Source organism: Solenopsis invicta, chromosome 6, assembly GCF_016802725.1.
Source record: "Solenopsis invicta isolate M01_SB chromosome 6, UNIL_Sinv_3.0, whole genome shotgun sequence".
NCBI lineage: Eukaryota > Metazoa > Arthropoda > Insecta > Hymenoptera > Formicidae > Solenopsis > Solenopsis invicta.
The window spans coordinates 26310169-26333046 of NC_052669.1; the positions used below are offsets into that span (position 1 = coordinate 26310169).

Sequence of the window (22878 nt, forward strand, 5' to 3'; positions counted from 1 at the left end):
CGAACAAAATTATGTTATGCAATTTCGAGGTCCTATTCTATTAATTAAGACGATCACCATTTGCTTCAATGTACGTCATACTCTATCTATTTAGAAAGTTTTTCAGTTTTATTTTTAATAAAGTACAAAGGATCATAATAATTTTATTTTAAACGGAACTTTATAGAAAAAACAACTTGGTTATAAATGATTAAAACGAACTTATAAGATATTGTTATGCGTTTTAATATGTAATATAAAATCTTTTTTTTTTTCTATTCTTCCAAGAAAACATTTTCTTTTTGTAAACTTTATGTAAAATCAACATTTAGATCAACGATATAATAAAAAAATAAGAATAGTAACTTGATGCTTGAAAACTATAATGCTACATGATTTCTCTTATTGATGTATGAACATTATTTGTTATCTATATAAAATAATCTAGATAGTTATCTATGGGAAAGAACAGCTTTATTTTATCTGTTATTTATCTAGATTATTAGAATATATATTATCTCTATTTTTTTAGATAAAACAAGTGTTATTATTTTATAACAAGAGAGTTTTTTGAGTGACGATAGATTGCATAAACTCAAGAAAAAATAGTAATGCAATGTAAAAATGATCTCAAAACCATGAAAGTGATTCGAAAACTTTTACAAGAAATCCTATCGGTTATTATAATATGAATTATGTATTTTCTTTATATTTGGTTTTTGATTTTTATTTACGTATTGATCCAAATAAAAAGAGAAATATTTCTTGTCAAATTAAATTATTTTAAGAAATAAAGATTAAATGAAAGTAACAAAACAAATATAACGTTTTTAATCTTAAATTTGTTCAATAGCGGTATCATCTTAAAATTATTTAGATAAAATTACATAATTTTATTTTTTAAATAAATTAAAAATTAAATTATCTTTATTATGACTAAGATATGTTTACATATAATTTATCTTTATCCTAATTATTTTGTTATCTAAATATATATGTATGTTTAAATATCCTTACTGTTTATTTTATAAAATTTATAATTGTAATGATTAGATATAAAAAATTATTAGTTATCGGTCCGTTGACTTTCAATTATCCGCATTATATTTTAATTTCTTGAAATATTGAAAATATTCTAAAACTCTTTTTGCCTGCAAAATTCTTTTTAAGCCGTTTTTTTTTTTTTTTTTTTTTTTTTTTAGAAAATCACGCCATTTATTCGAAAGTACAAAATGTAGTCGCTCGCAGGCGAAGGTCCACGTTTGAGGTGTCATAATAAATTATTACCGGCGTATTATCGAGTTAGATGCAGGAGCGGGCAAGAAGGCGCGGACTTAATCCGCCGCCAGAGCTACGTTCTGCCGGTGGCAGCTCGCGAAACGTTCCGAAAAGCAAACGTGGACCTGACCCAATTGGAACTACGTTTTGAGCGGGGAGTACAGTCGTAATAAAACGACTAGGTGACATGCCTGACGGTCCACGTCGGGCAAGGTTAAGCGCCGACCCTCGCGCTGAGCTTATAAATAACTGCGATATTTCCCTGCTTTTCGGCTCGTCTTTCTCCTTCTCTCTCTCTCTCTCTCTCTCTCTCTCTCCTCTTTCCTCTCTTTCTCGCGTAGCTACGATACCCCAGCCGAGAGGAGCTCGAGCGATCTCTTTTCGAGCGAAAGCCTCCCGATCTAATTGGGAAATGCGGTAATTGGGTCGCTCCGGTCGGGGAGCGGTGGAATGCGATGTGAAAATCTCCTTTATCCATTGTGAAAAATAGATCTCTCGGCGTGACGGGCGTGATTTTTCGGCCAAGACGCCGCGATGACGCGGCGGGGTGGCGATTTCGTTCCGATCATCGTTCGATCATCGTAATGCCGCGAGGATGATCATAACGCGATAATTTACGAGCAATAGCTGCGATTGTGCGATACTCATGTGCTTTTGTCTACACGTTTCTTACACAGAAATATGTACAATGAAGGGGAGACCTATCGAATGCGTACTCGACTCAAGTTATTTTTTATTATTTAATGAAACAACAATAAAACTCACACTGAAAATAACGAGTTCTACATTACTTAGTTTATAATGGATTATATAGATTTGCAAAACATCACGTAAAATTATCGTAGTTTCGTCTCTGATGATAATTTATTTATTGGAATTCGTGCGATGATTTTAGGCAAGTATTAATTGTTGTACGTTTAACGACTGATGAGGACCAAGTAGGTCAAAACGTTCCATACGTTAATTAGCGTTAATGAAATAAATATTGGTAAATCTACATCTCGTACTGAAAGCTCGTTACTTTACGCATGGATTTGTTGTTATTTTATTACTTTGTAAATACGAGCGATATTTTATTATCTTTTATCATATTTTTCCATTTGATATACATACTCATTTGTACGCAAATGGACGTTGGAAATTGTAGCTTGATATTTTAGGTATTTATTACTACAATATGTGTGTGTTTAACCTTTTATTAATAATAAATTAATTTATTATAACCCTTGTTGCAACATTGTACAAAAGGAATGATTTATATATATAGCCAACCAATTGTGAATCTTCTAAATTATATTGCCTTTGAAAGTATTGAATTTATAATTTAAAATAATGACAAAAGTATAAAGAATGATTAATTAATACTTATTAATTATTTACCGAAAAAAGGATCGAATAGTTAGTAATTAATAAATAACGATAATTAAAAGGTAAGATGAAATAAAATTGGTTTGAATTTATTTTTGACATATTTTTATTTATATTAATTATTAATTTTATTATTATCACTTATCAGTTTTACATTAATATCATTCATTGTAATAAAATTTGTGGTGATATAATTTAAAGGAAATTTACATTTTATAAATAAAACTAATAAATTTTTAAAAAATCTATTTAATCTTGATCGTGCATATATAATAATCGTGCATATATAAATACAATAAATGTAAAATATTCTACGGTAAAGCTTCATTTATGAAAATAAAAAGATTCGATAAAAATGATTACACTATTATCAACTCAATAAATTGATTCAAAGTTAACATTAGTTGTACTTGATTTTTTTAACTGTTAGCATGCATATCTCGTAGTCTGTTTAGCGTTTCTCTATATCACTCATTTCTCATTTTATATTTTTTTCATTAAATGTTGCATTAAGTAAAATTATAAAATATTGATAAGATATGATTTAGGCGACTGGGGGGTACTCGGTAATTATTTCCTGTACAGAAAAAAATTCCAAGGAAAGCGTTTACTAAATTTACTTCTTCTTTTAGTAAATATAATTATTATCTTTAACAAATAACTTTTTTGATAATTATCTTAAAATGCATCATTCAACAAATTTCAGAAAAAATTTATTATGATATTAAAAAGAAGAATTTATAATTTTTCAAATAATATTATAATATTGTATCGAAGAAAATAAGCAGAATAATAAGCAAAAATTTTTAAATGTTTATTTTAACTTAATATTCTTGATTGAAGTACTAATTATTATAATCTAGAATATATTTTGAATATATTTTAATGCTTGTAATAAATTTATGATAAAGTGAATAAATGAACTTATGAAGTATTAGAAATAAGTAATATTTATTTAATTCAAATTTAATATATTGATATTTTTCTGTACACGCAATTTATTTTAAATAAATATTATTAGTTTCCAGTAAATGATAAGTGTGTTTTACAATAATCGTTAAGAAAATCTTCTTTGTAAAAGTAACCGTTATTTAAAAGAAGTAAACTAAAAATTGAGTAATTGCTTTTCTTAGCAGGAGAATGTTTTTCTATGTGTGTGCATGTGCGTACTTACGCGTGTGTATAGCATATGTATAACAAATACACAATTGTACCGAATTTCTCCGAAAACGCGGCATCCGAGGATTTTTCGACTGCATTCATTTGCATTTATTTGAGTGAAAAATAGGTCACGCGTTCCAGGATTAAAGCTCTGTTGTAGCATATAGTATACGGTTTAATGCGCGCTCTCGAATGGCATTAACTCGGCAAATTTGGAATTGAGTTCTAACGTGCTGCTGTACAATGATGCATTAGCTTGGTACACACGTGACACAAATGCAAAATCTTTCCTATAGTCGGGCGCTAGAGAAAGCTCTATAAAATTCATTGAACGTCGTTTATTTACTTATATACCTTTCGAGAAAAGTTAATGCAATTATCAAATGTCACACATTGTTTCGTATTGCAATTCGTTAAACCGATGCAACTTTCGGCCTCATCTTGTCTCGCGGAAAAGCTTTTTTGGGTAGCGATGGGATCGAGTATTATTCTATTCAAGTAGATTCGAATTTGCTTGCATAGTTTCGAACACTCTATGATTATTTCGAAAGATAGAAGCGATACTTTCAAGTAGACCTAGACGAAATTGCCTCAAAGTCTCTCTATGAAATTTCGAAGCAAAAGTGCATGTTACTCGAGTGGGGGAGAGGGGGGGGGGGAATATTCCATTTCTTTGTGTTAGCATATCATCTATGTATTTTATTAGGAATCCTGCATTCTTAAAAACGAAATTCAATGTGCTTTTAAATTTCACAAGTACATTAAGTTTAATGTATCTATAATTGAAAAGTATACGCATGAAATTTAGTACACTTTGACAACATTAAATGTTTTTAATGTATCTGCTTGAAACTTGCTTCCGTTACACACACACACACACACACACACACACACACACACACATTACATAAAATTTAACTGCGTTTTTTAAATAGTGTCTATACACAGAAATAAAATTTGATTATTTGAATCAGATTTTTAAGTGCCAAAATGTATTGAACTTGATTTCATCACAATCATTGGCAACTTTGTGTGTGCACTTGCGTGCGTTAAATGCACGTAGTAATTTAACTTGCGTACGAAACAGAAAGCCAGGTTTTTGCCTGAAGTAGATTTCTCTCGCATAGACGGAAACGAGGCAACCGGATGTAATGAGATCGTTAAAAGCAGCATAAAGCATCAAGGCGCGTCGCGGTGTTTCTCCGTCGCTGGAGACGTACGCGGGATGTTAGCTTCGATGTCGGAAACGGTTGCTAAAAATACCGATACGTTTACCCGATCGCGCCGGAAACCCACCATTTCTTTTATGAATCGCTGTATCGACACGTCATCAGAATTGTCATAAAACTTCCACAAAAATAAAGAGAAACTCGAAGAAAATCGATTTCTCTTTATGAAATAATATATTATATAAAGATCAGGATTGGAAATATACTTTGTAGATTACAGTTTTTCTCTACACTATTTAAAAAGTAACGAGTTATTACTTTTCTGTTAAATTTTTGCAATATTTATGTATTGCTATTTTAAATACAAGAATATTACATTGCTAACGTTATTAAATTATTTTACTTATTATACTTATTAAATACTCGATTGTATAATGCACTATTTTGTAATGATACATGTAATGAATCGTAGCTACTTGAAGAATTTAAGACCAAAATATATATTTAACATATAAACTGAATTAATAATTTCTAATAAATTAATATTTGTACTAGGCATGTATTATCAAAATTATGAGAATAATATTTTGCAACAAAAAAATTTACCAAATTTAAACTTTATGATAAAATCATTATAAAATCTGATGAACGCAGGCTGTATGTTGATAATAAGTTGCGAATAGGTTTGAAATATATTAAGTAACTATAAAAGTAAACGTTAAATTAGTTACTAATTACTGAAAGCATGTAGCTAAATTAAGGGAATATTCTAATGTGAGGCTGCATATAGGAAAAGATTTTTTTTTTATCTTCTTACAGTTTGAGGTTTTGAAACTATCTATCTGACTAACAATAAAAATATTATCTCTGTATCTTTAATTATTTTTATAAAATTAATCCTAAAAATTGTCTTCGCAAAAATGGGTATTTGCATTAAAATATTGCCTTGAGGCTGCATTCAGAAACGTTAATCAAGTGTATCCAGATATCATTTTATCCTTGCTCAACATTCGATAAACTTTGGAATAAAATATCTCTGATGTTTCTGAACGCAGTTTAAGTTATTGATAAGAAGTTATAAATAAAGAGAAATATAAATTAAATAACGAATTATTTTTTAATCTTAATACAGATTGAATATTAAATAGAGGTGTTTGAATCAAAGTTACTTTATGCCACGTCGAATCGAATTTCTTTCTTTTTTTTTTATTCCGAATCAAAATAAATCAATAAAATTTTACAAATTAAATCCATTCAAATCGTTAAAACACAATTTTTAGTTAATAATATAATGGATACTGAATTTCTACATCACGCATACCTCTCACTATTAAAGAGACTGTAACAGATAAGTTTTATTTGCTACTATGTTGATTCTAATTATATTAATCTCTTTGCCTCCAACTCACGTTAAGTCTGTAATTTTACCTTTAATTTGATAATTCTAACATTGTTAATTGTTGCCCGCTAATTTATTTTGTTTTGTATCAAATGATTTCTCTGTTCATATTTACGTATCTATGTATCTATTATTGTTTGCTCTCTCGCGTTTATCTGACTTCCTCGGCGATGGTAGGATGTTCGAACGAAGATTTGGTCAGTATACGTTATTGCGTGAGATAGTAAACACGCGGCATTACACGAAAAATTCAAGCGTATACTTTGACAAGCGAATTTCGCTTCCTACGGACAAAGTTATCCAACGCTTCACTGGTTGTCATCAGTGCCAATGGGTGAGTCACATAATTTTTTTAAAATTTAAAAAACAAAAAAACATTAATTATAGTAATGTCAGCTATCTACGAACACGATGGTTGTTTAGAAAATTGTCAATTTCATCGACACGACAACGGGCAATGCTTCCACGGCGGATTTGGCAAACCGTTGGTGACTCATTTCATTCCCAGTAACGGACTGATGACGATTAGAACAGCCACTTGTAATTGCGTTGAAAATGACGATTTAAATTAATTTTTTCCTTTTGTAATTCGCTGAAGAGGGCTCCAAAGAGAGCCGAAACGTTCGATTTTTTTAATTCATCATAAATAAATAACTATTTAAACACTGATTGTGTTTTGCGCTCTTATACCCGCGCTGACTCTCACTAGCCTGTTTTAGCCGTTTAATTTGTGTGAAATCTTGAGAGTCTTTGACACTTTGTTTTTAATAATATAATGAGTTAATATAAATGATATATTAATATAATCAGGAAATGTATCAACACATTTAAATAACGAGAACGAGAACGACTACTAACTTTAGAGATTTTTAAGTTTTAATACTTATTATTATACATATATAATATTGATTATTAAATAATATAATTTTAAAATCTAATAATTTAATACGTTAGCATTACAAAAAAGTAACGAAAAAGTAACGAATCGTTATTTTTGATGTAACGGTAACAGTAACGCGTTACTTTATGACATCAGTAACCAATAACAATAACGAGTTACTTTTTACAAAAAGTAACGATAACAGTATTACTTTTTTAACGTTCCAACCCTGCTATTTTTATTAATATAAAGATTTTTTTCCTAAAAGAAAGTTTTTTCATTATTATATCTGAACAGTGCCGCTGCAAACTGCTGTCTAAACATATCTTGGCTAAAGAGATACGCGCTGATCCGAGCTGACTATATCTACTGCACCACCCGCATCAAGTCGACGCGAATGGCGAACACATGAAAGATGAAGCTACGTATTATCTTTATGAAAGAACAAGTTTCAGCGTTATTTTATCATCAAAAACCTTTGTATATCATGAACATTGTTAGGTGAACGACACTTGGGCAGATAAAGAAAGGAAGATAGAGACAGGAAAATTCTTTTCTATGGAAAAATTTGCTGGACTTGTTTTAACATACACGTAATAATCTTTAGAAATAAAATGAACTCTATATCAACTTTTATAAAAGTAAAAAATCTTTCTTCTTTCAACTCTATTTTATAATTATTGTATTATTTGCAGTCCGTGCCTGCTCAATGCGGGTGACGCAGTAGGTAAAGCCGATTTTGGTCTCAGCCGCACACATCTTCAGTATAGATGCGTCCATCTCGCAATTAAACGGCGGCGGTTTGAAGTGGCGGCATTCGAATATGGTAAGTTAACAGCTTGGAACGAGCTATGTCAGCGTGTTTGTACTACCGATTGGCGAACGGCCAAACTGTGAAAACTTCTCTCAAATCGGCGAACATCCAACGATCTCTGATCGACATACCAAGGTTAGTGCGTATGCGTAATGTATTTGTTGTAACTTTTGCGACCGCACACGGAACCTTTGGCTTGCAGTTTTATTCAGTTTCGAAGATAGCAATTCACGTCCCAAGTAACCAACGTTCAAATTTGGCACGAGGGCACGAAGATTACCAATCGATCGAAATAGTGTAATGTCTCTTGGTGCGCAATGACATAATTATTACGTTTGTCGCGCGGAAATGTTATATCATGTAAAAGAGGGATCGATTAACATCCATTTCCACCAAAATAGATTAACTTTTATCTTGATTTAACTTTTCACCGTTTTTTAGTTTTAAGAAAAATGGTCAAGGACAGGTTAAACCAAGATCAAAGTTCATTTTAAATACATTGGTAGAAATGAATATAAAATGTATTCAAAATTTATTCCATTTGAAAATTGAAAAAGAAATATGTTCGAATTGATCTTTGAATTCAAATATTAGAGGAAAGTCGTCAATACTGGCATAGATCTTTTGACACTCTCTTATTTCTCGGAAACTAATTGCACTTTTTTAATATCGACAAAAACATAATCTGCTTAGATTACATAATTATACAAAAAGACTTTTTTTGAGATTTAAATAAACCTCAAAAAGTGTATATTCCGATAGATTTTTAGTCGCTGAAAACGAATCTAGTGACCAAAGTTGGACCAAAGGATATTACGTCACAATTTCGAGATAGAAAATAATGAATTCCAGGATATTCAGAACATTATTGTAGCATCGATACCATTTTTTTTTTTTTTTTTTTTTTGTTAATGCGAAAGTATTAACTTTTAACTTTAGCATGTATTTTATCCTATTTCGATTTGATTCGCTTTCGAGGTACAGTTAAAAGGGACATTAGTCCAAATAAGAAACACTAGCCGCGTAAGCTCGATATTAAAATTACGTTTACCATTATTTTCTTGCAATGAGTACGAATACTCATCTCCGAAGTATTTTTTATTGCTAAACACAAATCCGTTAATTAAATTTAGCTATCACATCACAATTAACCAATTTACTGGTAATGAGTCATGTATGAACGAAAGAAGCATCATAAATGATGACTTATATATGAGCCAACATCATGTGACAACCTTTTTAGCAGTGAAAAATACTTCGGAGCAATGATTATTTGCACTTGTTATAAAAAAATAATAATGGCCATGATATTAATACACGCGATCAGTGTCCTTTATGTTAACTATATCTCGAAGACGAAGAATTAAATTGAAATAGGACAAAATGCATGTCAAAATTGATATTTTTTCACGGCATTAACAAAATTTGAAAAAAGAAAATTAATATCATTGCTGCAACGTCTTAAAAATCCTAGAAATTATTGTTTTAAATCTCTTTGATGCCATTTTTCTCAAAATTGACATGAAATTCAACTTTGGTCGCCAAATTTATTTTCAACGCCAAAAATTCACTCGAAAAATACTTTGTTTATTCAGGCCCTTCAAAAATGTTAAATGGTGTAATTAAAGAAATAAAAGTCCATATACATCTGTATTTTTTTTTTTATATAAAATTAAAAACAAATTGTTGAAAAGCAAAAATATCTTGAAATCTCTAGTTTTGAGATTAATGATTCATTAAACGATTTACAGATTGTTTACGAAATTACGCGGATTCAAATGGGGATGCGTCAAATCTCAAAATTTTTTACAAACTTTGCAAAGCTTCATGGCGGGAAATAAAAATTGCTCGCAAATGTGGTTTACAGCATTCGAAAGCGCAAATCTTTATCTTTAATTTGCGTATTTGTTGAGCATTGTACGATTTTTTTATCACCGAATTTTTCAACATCGAAGCAACAATAGTCTCGCACAGCGAGAGAGACTCCGCACGCCGCGCCGCGCCGCGCCGTCTCTGTTAAATGTCCCACTGGGGTTGTTGACCGCGCACGGTGCCTCCCCACCCTCCTCGGTCGCTAGGGCATTAAACCCATCGGCCACGTGCGCCTCGGGTAGTACGAATGACCGAGAAGAGTGGGGATGCCGGCCGACCAGTCGGCAGTGGCACTCGGCGCGCGGCATGCCGCACCGTGCGCGGTCAACAATCCGAATGGGGCATTTAACAGAGACGACGCTGCGTGCGTGTGAAGCACGAGACTATTGTTGCTTTAGTCTTAAATAACTCGGTGATAAAAAAATCGTACGGCGCTCAACAAATACGCAAATTAAAGATAGAGATTCGCGCTTTCGAATGTTGTGCACCACATTTGCGAGCAATTTTTATTTCCCGCCGTGGAGCTTTGCAAAGTTTGTAAAAAATTTTAAGATTTGACGCATCCTCATTTGAATCCGCGTAACTTTGTAAGCAATCTGTAAATCGTTTAATGAATTATCAATCTCGAAACTAGAGATTTCAAGCTTTAAAATGCTTTTTTGAACATTTTTAACCAAGTTACATTCTCTTGAATTTTGCTTAATTTTTGGCAATCAGAATAAGTGTCGGCATGGCCGCTCTCAGGTTTCTCTCTGCTGCTATGAAGAAAACAGCAGTTTACGATTGATACAAACATTTTGAAGAAGACAGTCGCGAAAACGTTAAAGATGACGAAAAAGTGTGCTCGGCCTTACACGGCCGAGCACACTGTTTTCTTCGATTACAACGGGATTGTCCACTATACTTTCCCATCGCCGCCGGGTCGTAGCAATAAATGGTTATTACCTTGTTAATTATTAAGAATTTTGCAAAATGATACAAGACTTTTCTGTTTAGTTTAGCCTGCTCTATCAATCCGTGAAAGGTGATTCGGTCCTTACCAGATATCCAGTAGGTATGAAGAATATGACCTGAATATGACCTATAAATAAAAGTTTCTGAATAAAATATTTTATTGAATATACAGTGTTAAATAGTAACTATAAGATTGCGTTCAAAATAATAAAAACGTTCAAACGTGTGACGTTGTATTACTCATGGATGTTCTTGCCCGTGTGAAAAATTTTAATTCATCTCAGATTTTTATTTATCAAGTTATTCAAAAACAATTATTGCTTCAGTGTTAAATAACTCGATGAAAAAAATCACACAAAGCTCATCGAGTGCGCAAGTTAAAAGTAAAGAATCACGCTATCAAATGTCGTAAACTGCATTTATGTGAGATTTTCACGCCGTAGAGCCTTGCAAAGTTCGTAAAAAAATTTTCAGATTTGACGCATCCCCATTTGAATCCGCGTAGCATTTGCATTTGTGTAGCATCAATAAACAATCGGTGAGTCGTATTTAATGAATTACCAATCTCAAAATGAAAAATTTTGAGCTATAAAATGCTTGTTTAAACATTTTGTTACCATCATTTTTTACAAAGTTACACTATCTTGAATTTCGCTTAATTTTGTGGAGGGGAGGGAGGGAGTCAGAATAGGCGACGCTTTAATTTTGAAGCCGAATGTATTATTTTTGGATTTAAATGAACTGAAATACGAAATGAGCTATTCATTATGTTAAATTTGGATATCTTTATTATTTTTTTAATTGAAATTGATTTGAAAAATCTGAAGCGCGAATTCGAAAACGTCAAAATAAATTTTTTTCTATCCATTTCAATTTATTTTTGTTTGCTGGATAATTCCAAATCGGTCAAGTTATCGATCACATAATTTTTTCTCTAAGGCGAAAACGTGAAAAGTAGAAATATCTATAGCTGTGTCTCAAACGAAAATAAACGGAAATGGATGGAAATAAATTCATTTTTATCAATTTCAATATTTTCGAATTTAGATTTTTTTGAATCATTTTGAATACAAAAATAAATAATATAGACATGAATCCATTTAAATTCAATGTGATAAATTGCTCATCTCGTATTTCAATCCATTTGAATTCATTTTAATTCAAAAATACTCCAGAACTTTCAAGCGCTTTGTTGGATACAGATTTTTAGCGCTAGCAGTAAATTTTGGTACATGGGTTTTTTTATTATTAAAGTTACTTAAGGGATGTCTATAATGCAGTCGTTACGATATTACTTGTGATGGACTAATTAAGAAAAAATCATATATTTTCTTCTCTAATTAGTCACTTAACAAACGAAAACAAATTCCAATAAATTGAAAATGGCAATTCGTTCTAATTTATCCGAGTTTGCGTTTTAGAGTTCGAGAGTATTTTTGAGTTCAAATGGACTTAAATGGATCAAAATGTAAAATATGCTATTCATTATTTTGAATTCAAATGGATTTATGTGCCCATTATATTATTTTTAGATTCAAATGAATTGAAATATGAAGTAAGCTATTCATTATGTTGAATTCAGATGTATTCATATAATTATATTATTTTTGATTGAAATAGAAAAATTAATTTGAAAAATCTGAAGCGCGAATTTGAAAATGTCAAAATAGATTCATTTCTATCGATTTTAATTTATTTTACCGAGTACTGCCTACTGTATCAGTTTGGGGCTAAAGATTGGCACAAATGTTCTTTTTGGATTATGTTGTTAGAACAGTAATTATTACAAATTATAAAATAATATTTTGTAATAATATTTTTGTAACATAATCTAAAATAGTAATTAATAAAAAAAAAACTGTTATACCATCTGATAGAACAGAAGACATTTTTTAGTTTGTATTCATATTTTTTAAGTTTTATTTTTAGATAAATTGAAAGAAATTAGGCTCGGAAAAACTAAATCACAAATACATCAAAATAATAATAATACTGGAGCTCCAACAAACAATAATAAATTGAAATGGACAGAAATAAATTCATTTTGACATTTTCGAATTTGCGCTTCAGATTTTTCGAATTTATATGCATCCAAAAATAATATAAATTCAACATGATGTGTAGTTCATTTCGTATTTTAATTAATTTGAATCTAAAAATGATATAATGGCTACATGAATCCATCTGAATAATTCAAAATAATGAATTGCTCATTTCGATTTCAATTTATTTGAATCCAAAAATAATATTGTATAATGGGAACATGAATCCATTCGATTTCGAAATAATGAATAGCGCATTTCGTATTGCAATTCATTTGAGTTTATTTGAATAAAAAATAGTCGGAGAATCTAAAGCACGAATTCGGATAAATTAAAATAAATTGCAATTTGCAATTTATGTGCATTTATTTTTGTTCGCTGGGGCTGACACTGGATGTTTGCGTATATATAATAATTTTATTATTACAATCTTCAATTCATACGAACTGCGCGCCGAATTTTTTGTCAGTCTTTAAAACACATTTCATTACGTGGAGCAGAAATCTGCGATATAACATTAAATTGATAAACAATTTTATAATTTACTACTCACTCTTTTCCCAATCCCAGAAAAAACATTAATTACAAAATATGAAATATTTGTAATAAATTTAATAAGAAAAATAACACCTCAGTCAGAGATCGAACTTGGGACCTTTTGTTTAAAAAAATATTATTTGACAACACACATAAAGTTGGTGTATATATCAGCGATTTTCTTCTACGAGAGAATTCAGATCTATGAATTTTTTAAATCACACTAATTTAAATGTTTTTCCTGTTAATTTTAATGTTACAAAAAGTAGGTTTAAATTTCTTTAATAAAAATTATAAGATAAATTGTTCTTTCCAATTATATGTATATTTTATATTTATATATAATTGCGTTCATTGCACATTTTTTAAAAGTTTATTAGATGTTACAGCGAGAATAAATCGTTGCTGATTAAAAACGCGCGGAACACTACGTTATTCTACGATGAAACCCAAGATGAATGAAAATAAGGAAAGCAATAATTTCGGCCCATAAAGTCCATAAAAGCGACCTATAAAGTCTCTCTTACAGTTTGATATTAAGTTTGTGGAAACTTCCTTATTAAAATGTTAAACGCGTTTACTTTTCTTTGAAGCAAGGAGTGTAAAAAAAATAAAAATAAAAAGGGAAAATATGTGGATATAAACCTGAATTTTCATACGTATGCTACCACAATCTCGGAAATTTTACTTTATTAAAAAGTGTATACTGACATAGCAATATCATTATTTTATTTCATATTTTGTGATTTATGCGCTGATAAAATTCTTTTCTAGATTACACAAATTAAAAATAAGAACACTCAACAAAATGCCATTCACGATTATAATGATATTGACAAATTGTGCTGCTATCCTTTACATAAAATTCCAAAGCAGAGGTGTATAGTACATTTTTTCAATAATTAATAATTCATTATATTTAAAAAGTATCATGTCTTTACATATAAATAAAAGTACATAAGCGTTGTGTTAAACGCATGTTCAATGCGTTTAATCATTTATTCTTGTTATAACATAGAATGATAAACTTTTAAGAAAATTTCGCCTGATTTATGAAAGCATCAAGTTTGCTTAATGCTTCCTACGTTTATCACGGTCGTCTCTACGCTGTTCGCGTTCATCTTTGCGCTTTGTTGTAGTCGTGGTCGAGCTACTGGCGCGCTTAGCCTGTTTCAAGAACTGATCCAGACCAAAAGGATCTTCTTCTTCTTTCTCAAACTGTACTGGTCCCGATCGCGGAACTGATCTATCAACTCCACTAAATTCCTTGTCGGGAACGAATCTACAAGAAAAATTACGCAATAATAATTTTAATTTTATAGATAATTGTTCGTAATTATTCGTAAGTTAAAACAGTTGCAAACAAAAATATAAATATTTTCACCTGTTCGTCTTAACTAGTTTCTCCAAATCGTCCCCGTATGTATCCTTATCAATATTTTTACTAGGACGATAAATATGTGAAGCGATAGAATTGCCATCTTTCCACGGCTTGTCATAGACGTTATACTCGTCATCGTGTCCGTAACCGCTGTCCATTCCTTTACTGGTATTGAAAAGACGCTGATCGAATTGTGCCTCTCCCGTACTAGGAATGCTCTTTGCGGGTAAGCCAAGGGCGATTTGTTCGCTAATGTCGCGCTCGCGTTCACGTTGCAAACGAGAGCGCTTGTCAGGTGCGGCACGAGCCAAATTACGTTCGCGAGCGCGATCTTTGTGCCGCTCCTGCCTGAGTTGGTCTCTTTCACGTGACTCTTCAGCTTTATCTGTAGCGAAAAAGATTTATCACTTAAATATTTGTTTTGATGCTACTCTCAACAATATTTTTTTTTTTACTAATTTTATTTTATAAGTGAACAAGTAGCAATTATACAAACCTAACGTAGCGGCAGATTTCAAACCAGCGCGCTCTTCTCGAGCTTTTTGCGCGAGTTGCCTCAAGTGATCTTCTTTCTTCTCTTTTTCCTTCTGAGCCAATTTCTTTTCTAATTGCGCGCGCATTTCGACAGCTTGACGAGCTTTTCTATCAGCTATATAAAGAGCTTCCGCTAATTTGGCAAAGTTCTCATTGATGTGAACTTGTTGTAAACCCCGACCATCTGCAGCAAGACGTTTGTCTAATGGAATTGTATATCCCTGAAATGAAATATAGCTTTATTTAATCTCGGGTAGAATCAAATATGATATTACATTGCGGTATTATCTCTCTTATGGCAGCGAAATACATACAACGTTAGGCATAAAATATTTTTGTAGGTACCTTTGCATTTTTCCAGTTGCTTATGCACGGTGGAATTTTCCATTCTTTCTGTTCTTTCACCGTCACTTTTCTCGTGGGAGAATGCATCACAGGCGCTGGAGGAGACGGAGGTCCTCGCGGAATTTTTTTATTAATTCTGCAATCGCAAATCATTACATTAAAATATTTGGTAATTATATCTGTTCTTTGTTAAATTTTTCCAATCGTATTATTTTTCACTCTACATACTTGAATTTGGGTGGTTCCAGAGGATCTACTTGTGCTTCTACCATTCTGATAACTCGCTGCTTTGCACCTGAATTGAATGACTGGCCTTGCTGCGACGGTGTGTAACGTATATATTGAGCAGGAGCCTGTTTCTCCGCACATCTCACAGGCATAGCCGCTGCAATTTTTGATCTCGTTATTTTTTCCAATGCTTTCTTCGTCTTATCCGTGAGTTCGTCAATTTCGTCATCAAGAGGTCGTTGCAAAGTAGGATCTTCCTCGTTCGTAATTTCTGATGGGAGTAAATCGCTCAATTTGCTATAAACAATCTATAAAAAAAATTTATAAATATAGATTAAAAATACTAATTTATAGTTCCAGAATGTATTCGTAACAAGACTGAAACTTACTTTATCTTTACTATGACCTTGTCTTGCTATTAGATCATACTTTACTTTTCCTTGAGCGTCGAGTTGTACCGCTAAGGCATTGCTTGTTGATTCCTTGCCCTTCATCCCCATTCCAAGTGGGTATTGCGCAACGTGAATCTCGGGAAAAGCTCCTCCATCCCCAAAGTCCTACGTATAACGTACAATATGTATATCAAACTATTAAGTATTATATATTGCAAGCGTCATTGAAATCATTCATAATGAGGAGCGTGTCTAGAGAGTATACTAAACGTGCAGGTGGCCAAAGCTAGATGCGACCGAGGTTGAGATTTATTTCGAATTATAGTCGGTACAAACTGACATTATTTGTTATCATTATGATGTTGAAACGTTGCCAAAGACATTATTTTTGACATTAAAGTGATGACAAATAATGTCAATATGTTAACCGCATCGGAATTCTGTATCTCTTAACGACAGTATCGATATAATTATATTGTCGTTACGCAGATATTGTAAAAAAGCTGCGATAATGTAACAGTATTGACACTATTGTTAAGAACTGCAAAATTCTGCTACTGCTAGTTATTATATCCAACTTGAGACGTATTTAGTGTAATTCATTTCTTATGTTGTTTATCATTGGTCGATCCTTAGAAATAAGGATCAGCCAAAGAAAAGGGCACAAGTATAAGTAACTATAGTAAGTGTATATTTCTGAAGCAATAATATTATTTTTATGTGAATGGCTAACTCTTTGCACACTCCTGTTTATGGATTACAATGATTTCATGAAATATAAAAGTAATTGAATTATGCTTGTTGAACAATGCCTGCTTGTAAAGGTTTTCATAAAGTTTTCAATCAAATCAGTAATTTTTATTACTCACTTCTGGGTTGCGTGGCACCCATCCTCGTCGTTGTCCATAGGGAGGTGCGGTGACGACAGCCTTGACCAACGCCGAAACGGGTCTTTGGCGTAGTTTTTGTTCACGTGCCTCGTCCTCCCTGTCCCACACCACTTGGGTGGGTGCAGGTAACAAGCTACAGAGAGAAAGCTGTTATTACAATCAGAAGATTTGTAGATATTGAATCTATACTTAGGTTAGATTAAGGTATCTATTTTCAAGTCAAATCGGAGCTCTTACTTAAAAACTATTACTATTCTGACAAATAGCTATGAAACGATTTTATCAAACGTACACGAATGTATGTATATAAAAGTAACAGTTTCTTACTTTGTTAAAGACATCACCGGGCACAATTTATGTATCAATCTGCTGTAGGAGATCAGCCAGAATCAGCGCAGGGTATGGACCAAGCGTACCACAGGGCACAGACCACAGCATACACGCAACACACACACACACACACAACGCATATATATATATATATATATATATATTTAGATGTCATATGGGTTTATTTGCGCATGCGCGATGCAGGTGGCAAGTACAGTTATGTATATATGTAAAATGAGTACGCACTTTTTTATTTATATAAAATTGTATTTATGAACAATTATTTTAACATTATTTTCTTTTTTATCTTTGTAATATTAATTAATATTTCAAAATTGTATTAAATCAAATCTAAGTTTATATGAACTCTACTCATTGTCAGCCTTATTTTAACATGTTGTACTTACAAGTTTGACCCTGATCTTTCCGGACATACTATATTGCATATGTTATATAATATTATATTATTTAATATTACTTTTTTATTATTTTTTTTTTATTTATTAGTTAAGTTTTCAGAAATAAATAGTTTTTAATAAAAAAAATAAATAAATAAATAAAGGGGGCTATAGAGACCTCATTTTATTCGACTTGAGTACGTCAATGAGAGCTCTTTTAACGCGCATGCGCAAAAAAGAGCTCACCACATGTATGTATGTATGTGCATACACCTCTCTGCTACGCTACATCCAGCCCATCCAGCTGAATCTGAAACTTCGTACTTTTACCACTAGAGGTCTTCAAAATCAATTCAATTGGTGAATGATAGGGGATTATAATAATTTTCTTGACAAGTCAAAAGAGTATCTCTTTTCTGTAACTATCAGTTGACATGCTTCAATGAATCAGATTTTTGCATTGTTTACAGTAAAGTTGATACCTTGGTCGAACTTGTAGAATGACTTCTAAGTCTGAGATCACGTTGGAACATTTTTACATTTTTAATGGCACTTATGCGAAGAAAGAAGGAGAGGCAAGTATATAGAAATGTATTAGAGAGTAATCTTTTTCTGATCAAATAAGTGGCCTATATCGTGACTTTATGCTTTTCTTTGTTAGGAGGAAAAAAAGATATTGTATTATTATCCGGAAAAGGATCTAGATGTTCAAATCAAGAACATAGGGCTCAGCGAAGCAATAATCAAGTTTACAGAGTACGTATCGTACAATTACATTTTAAAGTAAGAGCTCCGTGAATATATTTTATGAAAGATGCTGCATTGCAGATCTTTTAACCCGGGGCAGCCATGTGATTACTGTCATACACACAAGACACGTCAAATATACTATCAACCGGAGCCTAATTTCTGGATGGTAATGGTACGTATTTAATAAGGATAATGAAGATGAGGCAATATGGGCAGTTACCATTTTTTAATTACTCTGAGCTACGAATTATCAAAGCTGAAACGAGGATATGTCAAACGAGGCATTTGTCTCATGTAAAAAATTTCAAGTGCAAAAATGACAGTATAAATTCAAAGTATATGAATGATCTAAATGCAATTGAATTTCTTTTGAAAATTTGAGTTCCAAACAGCATACATTTTCTAATACAAAGTCAATTTCTATTTTAGATGTTTTAAAACTATGATTACTTTTTAATCAAATTGAATTGAGAAATTTAGAGGTAGTAAAAAAGTATTTATTCTGTTAACAATGGTTTTAGATAGAAGAAGTAAATTGAAGTTAATTAAGTTCATTAAAAAGTTATTCAAGATTATTACTAAGCCAAGAAAAATTATCTAATGTGGCAATTCTTTCCATTGAAAATAAAATATGGATATAAATTCATAAAATAATTGATGATTTTGTGACTATTGGAGCATGAAAAGTATTACATAAAAAAAAAGAAATACGTTTTCTGTAAATATTTACAAAAAATAATATTATCTAAACGTACATTTATTTAAAATATATACACTGTGATTTTCAAAATAAATATATTTCTTTTATTTGTAATACACATGTAAACAATCTGTATGTTTGTAATATGTGTGTGTGTGTGTGTGTGTGTGTGTGTGTGTGTGTGTGTGTGTGTGTGTACTTGGATAAATTAATATTAATGTATACTATACAAATACTACAAATTAATATCATATTTTATAATATATTGAAAAAATTATTTTTATATTACTAAGAGACACATTTTTTTCTTTTGTCTCGGGCATAAAAATGTCTAGCCTTAGCTCTGCTAACTATATTGATATTTTATAGATTGTTGGTGTACCATACATTTACAAAGAAAAAGATGGTAATAAGTATCAGAATGATGAAGTGTCCAGCAGTGTTTGCCAAGCTATATTAAAGCAAACATATATGATGTTTAGATTATTTATGGGCTCCTTCGAAACCATCATTAACGATCCTGAATGTGGTTCTGTAATGTTGTTGAAGCTTAAACTGGAACATTTTTACTCACGAGTAAATAAACACTTGTTTATCAAATATAAATTGAGTAAGATAGACAAATAGATCATATGTTTAATTTATTTCGCTTTTGATTTGTTTCAGTATCTCCTTTCATTAAAACTGAATAATAGTGACATACTAGATGTTTTTCAAGGTCTACAATTCTTACCTCTTGACAAAATTACGTTTCTCAAAGTGCAATGTTTTATGAATCTTGTAGAAGCTATGTTTACACAAGTAAAATACACAGCATTTCTCTATAATGACCAAATTGTTTGGTAAGTTTTGCATTCATTATTTTTCTATTGTGATATGCATGCTTTGAATAATTTATGTATGAGATTTATGCAATATATGATTTAGGAGTGGCTTGGAACCCGAAGATATGCAAGTAGTTTACAATTATTTAGTAAGCACTCTTTTGCCAGCTCATCTCGAAAAAGAGTTGCATGGAGGCTCAATACCTAGAAACTCTCCCTCACCGTTCACTTCTTCACATTATGGAAAGTAAGAACAGATATATACTTTTGCTCCAATTTAAATCAAGGTGTTTACTATCAGATAAAAATAGAGAAAACCTAGAATTTTTGGATTTCTTTTTTATATTTTTGAAAATCATGGATTTTGATGGGATTTTATTGATACTCGGAGAAATTTTGGGAGTTTTACTTTTAAATTTAAATTCTATCTCTTTCTCTTTGACAAAATTATTTTCTTGACATAAATTTTTCTCGATGTATGCAAAATGTTGACACTCAATTAGCAATAAATATAGTATACTCATTTGCGTACATTCACACGTGTTTTTATAAAGAAAGTAATGATAATATAGCAGACAATATATAAGGCATCTTATGCTGTTTTATTTATTTATTTTTTTTTAATTAGATATTCAAAACTTAAATAGTTTTTCTTTGTGATTGTACGATTAAGGAACAAAAAGCGCAAAATAATAAAATAAATTTATTTCAAAGCTGCATTAAAAGGTTCTCGCTTTATCTAGAATTTTGAATAGAATTTCTGGAAAATCTGGAATTTTTTTGTATAAAATTTGTGTAAACACCTTGTAAATATAAGCTGTGAATATTAAAAAAAATATTTTTATTTAGATTTGTTACCGGGCCTGCTAGCGTTAACGAACCTAGTTTAATTGGAAAATCACCAAAAGTTTTTATCAATTATTCTACTAAGCCTGTGTCATTGTATTTAGTAGTGTATCGCGCGCTAAGCGCTACAATATGTCTCTTCGTCGATAGTAAGTAAAAGTTATTATTAGTATATTTTTATCAATGCGAGAAAATTAAAATATTCGTATCTTTTTATTTTCCAGAGAAAACAAGTTTATTAATTGACTTCTTCAAGAGCTTAGACAGTTTTCTGGGACCACAATTAACCACATTAGTTAGTTCTGTAGCTGAGCAATGCTCCAAACATGTAATGGTCACGCCAGAATCGTGTACCAAATACCTATATTTTAATAAGTTGAATTTAGCATACAAAAGTACAATACATTTAGATAACAGACGTTGTTCTAATGTACTTACGACACCTGAAGTATTGAGGATTATTACTGATATATACAATGATAGAAATAGGTATGTTTCCAAAATTCATAAAATATGTGTGTCGATGAGAATTACTGTTATTCAATTGACGTTTAGATTGAAGGAAGCTGGAGAAATAATTATTAAGACCATGAGCGATTACTGGGTTATTGGAAAGTTGTCTAATTTGAGAGAGTTTTTTGTTGTCATACAACAGAAGAGTGCAAGTATCATAGAAATTGATGGTGGGTACAACGCATTCTATGCAATTAAACTTACGATAAACGCTTAATAATCTCTCTGTTTATTACAGATGAAGTGAAGAAGCTTTGCGAGAAACAATTAAAAAGCATCTTTTTTCACTGATGAATGTGCAACAAAGAATAGAAATGATGAAATTTATAAATACTGTTTTCCTATTTTATTAAATTAAGGGTGGACAGGAGCCAACATTTACCTCGCGTTCGCATCCCATTCGTGGAGCAAATTTATATCCGTACTTTATTATAATTTATCTCATAAAAGTAATATTTGCTCATAATTTATGTATACTTTATGAAATCCAGAGCCAGATTTTGCAATTTTGTTTTTAAAAATATTATAATAAATGGAATTATTTGCTCTGTACTCATGGTACAGACATAATCTAGCACTGGAATTCTGTAACTCTTAACGACAGTATTGATATCGTTATACAATGGAGTCTCCCATATCCAAAATAATAGGGAGACAAAATTGTTCAGATAAAGGAATTTTTGAGAAATAATAAAATAAACACATTTTTATTAAATTTTATTTATTTAAACAGAAACTTGAATGTTCAACAAAAAGGACTTCATATATTAAAAAAAAAACTTGAATTCATTATGTAAAGAAAACAAAATTAATTTCACAATATGTTATAATATTCGGATAGTAGAACGGATATTAAAGAATTCGGCTAATGGAACGTCGGATATGGGAGGCTCTGCTGTACCGTCTTTGCGCAGATATTATATATGATTAAAGATTTGCAACGATAATATAACGATACCGATACTATTATTAAGAGTTACAGAATCCCGGCTACTAATCAACTATATTTTTTTATCTTATGGAATCAATATTTATATCATGATCCATTTTGTTACTTTACGCTTTGTAAAACTGTGAAATCTAAAGGTTTTGTAATTTTATTTTTAAAAGATAATAAATAAGATTATCTGCACTTTAACTGCATTATAGTGCAGATCAAATGGAATTTTTGAATGAGATTCAGAATAAATTTTTGTTCTCCACAAAATCCATGCTGAAGATTCTTTTAATTGCGAATATCTCAATGATAGTGCGATTCTATCCGATATTTTATCCGTAATCTGGGAAAACAGAA

The 22878-nt window shown here is 31.1% G+C and overlaps 2 protein-coding genes and 1 long non-coding RNA gene across 3 annotated transcripts; 2 read left to right on the top strand and 1 right to left on the bottom strand.

Moving 5' to 3' along the window:
* Positions 1–5669: 5669 nt before the first annotated feature.
* Positions 5670–9688, top strand: LOC120358171. The gene is made up of 3 exons (XR_005575121.1): positions 5670–6688; positions 7532–7827; positions 7930–9688. It is a non-coding gene; the product is annotated as an uncharacterized LOC120358171 (long non-coding RNA).
* Positions 9689–13253: 3565 nt separating this feature from the next.
* Positions 13254–17693, bottom strand: LOC105195896 (puff-specific protein Bx42). The gene is made up of 8 exons (XM_011161520.3): positions 17551–17693; positions 17203–17356; positions 16331–16498; positions 15942–16249; positions 15714–15849; positions 15331–15589; positions 14838–15219; positions 13254–14735 (listed from the first exon to the last, which is right to left on the bottom strand). The coding sequence occupies exons 1-8, from the start codon at positions 17562–17564 to the stop codon at positions 14525–14527; spliced, it is 1632 nt and encodes a 543-aa protein (XP_011159822.1). The 5' UTR covers positions 17565–17693; the 3' UTR covers positions 13254–14524.
* A 424-nt stretch (positions 17694–18117) lies between these two features.
* On the top strand, positions 18118–22791 carry LOC105195898 (vacuolar fusion protein CCZ1 homolog). Its single transcript, XM_039450293.1, has 10 exons — positions 18118–18526; positions 18613–18707; positions 18780–18873; positions 19771–19977; positions 20068–20243; positions 20329–20472; positions 21075–21220; positions 21296–21560; positions 21627–21754; positions 21823–22791. The coding sequence occupies exons 1-10, from the start codon at positions 18452–18454 to the stop codon at positions 21873–21875; spliced, it is 1383 nt and encodes a 460-aa protein (XP_039306227.1). The 5' UTR covers positions 18118–18451; the 3' UTR covers positions 21876–22791.
* Positions 22792–22878: the final 87 nt, after the last annotated feature.

Bases quoted from the DNA above. Each gene is read 5' to 3' on its own strand.
- LOC105195896 (XM_011161520.3), bottom strand. The intron at 15,850-15,941 runs GTATGTAGAGTG...TTGCGATTGCAG, and splicing joins CTGGAACCACCCAAATTCAA to AATTAATAAAAAAATTCCGC. The intron at 15,590-15,713 runs GTACCTACAAAA...ATTTCATTTCAG, and splicing joins GCAACTGGAAAAATGCAAAG to GGATATACAATTCCATTAGA.
- LOC105195898 (XM_039450293.1), top strand. From the start codon at position 18,452: ATGACTTCTAAGTCTGAGATCACGTTGGAACATTTTTACATTTTTAAT. The intron at 21,561-21,626 runs GTATGTTTCCAA...ATTGACGTTTAG, and splicing joins ATATACAATGATAGAAATAG to ATTGAAGGAAGCTGGAGAAA. The intron at 21,755-21,822 runs GTGGGTACAACG...TGTTTATTACAG, and splicing joins AAGTATCATAGAAATTGATG to ATGAAGTGAAGAAGCTTTGC.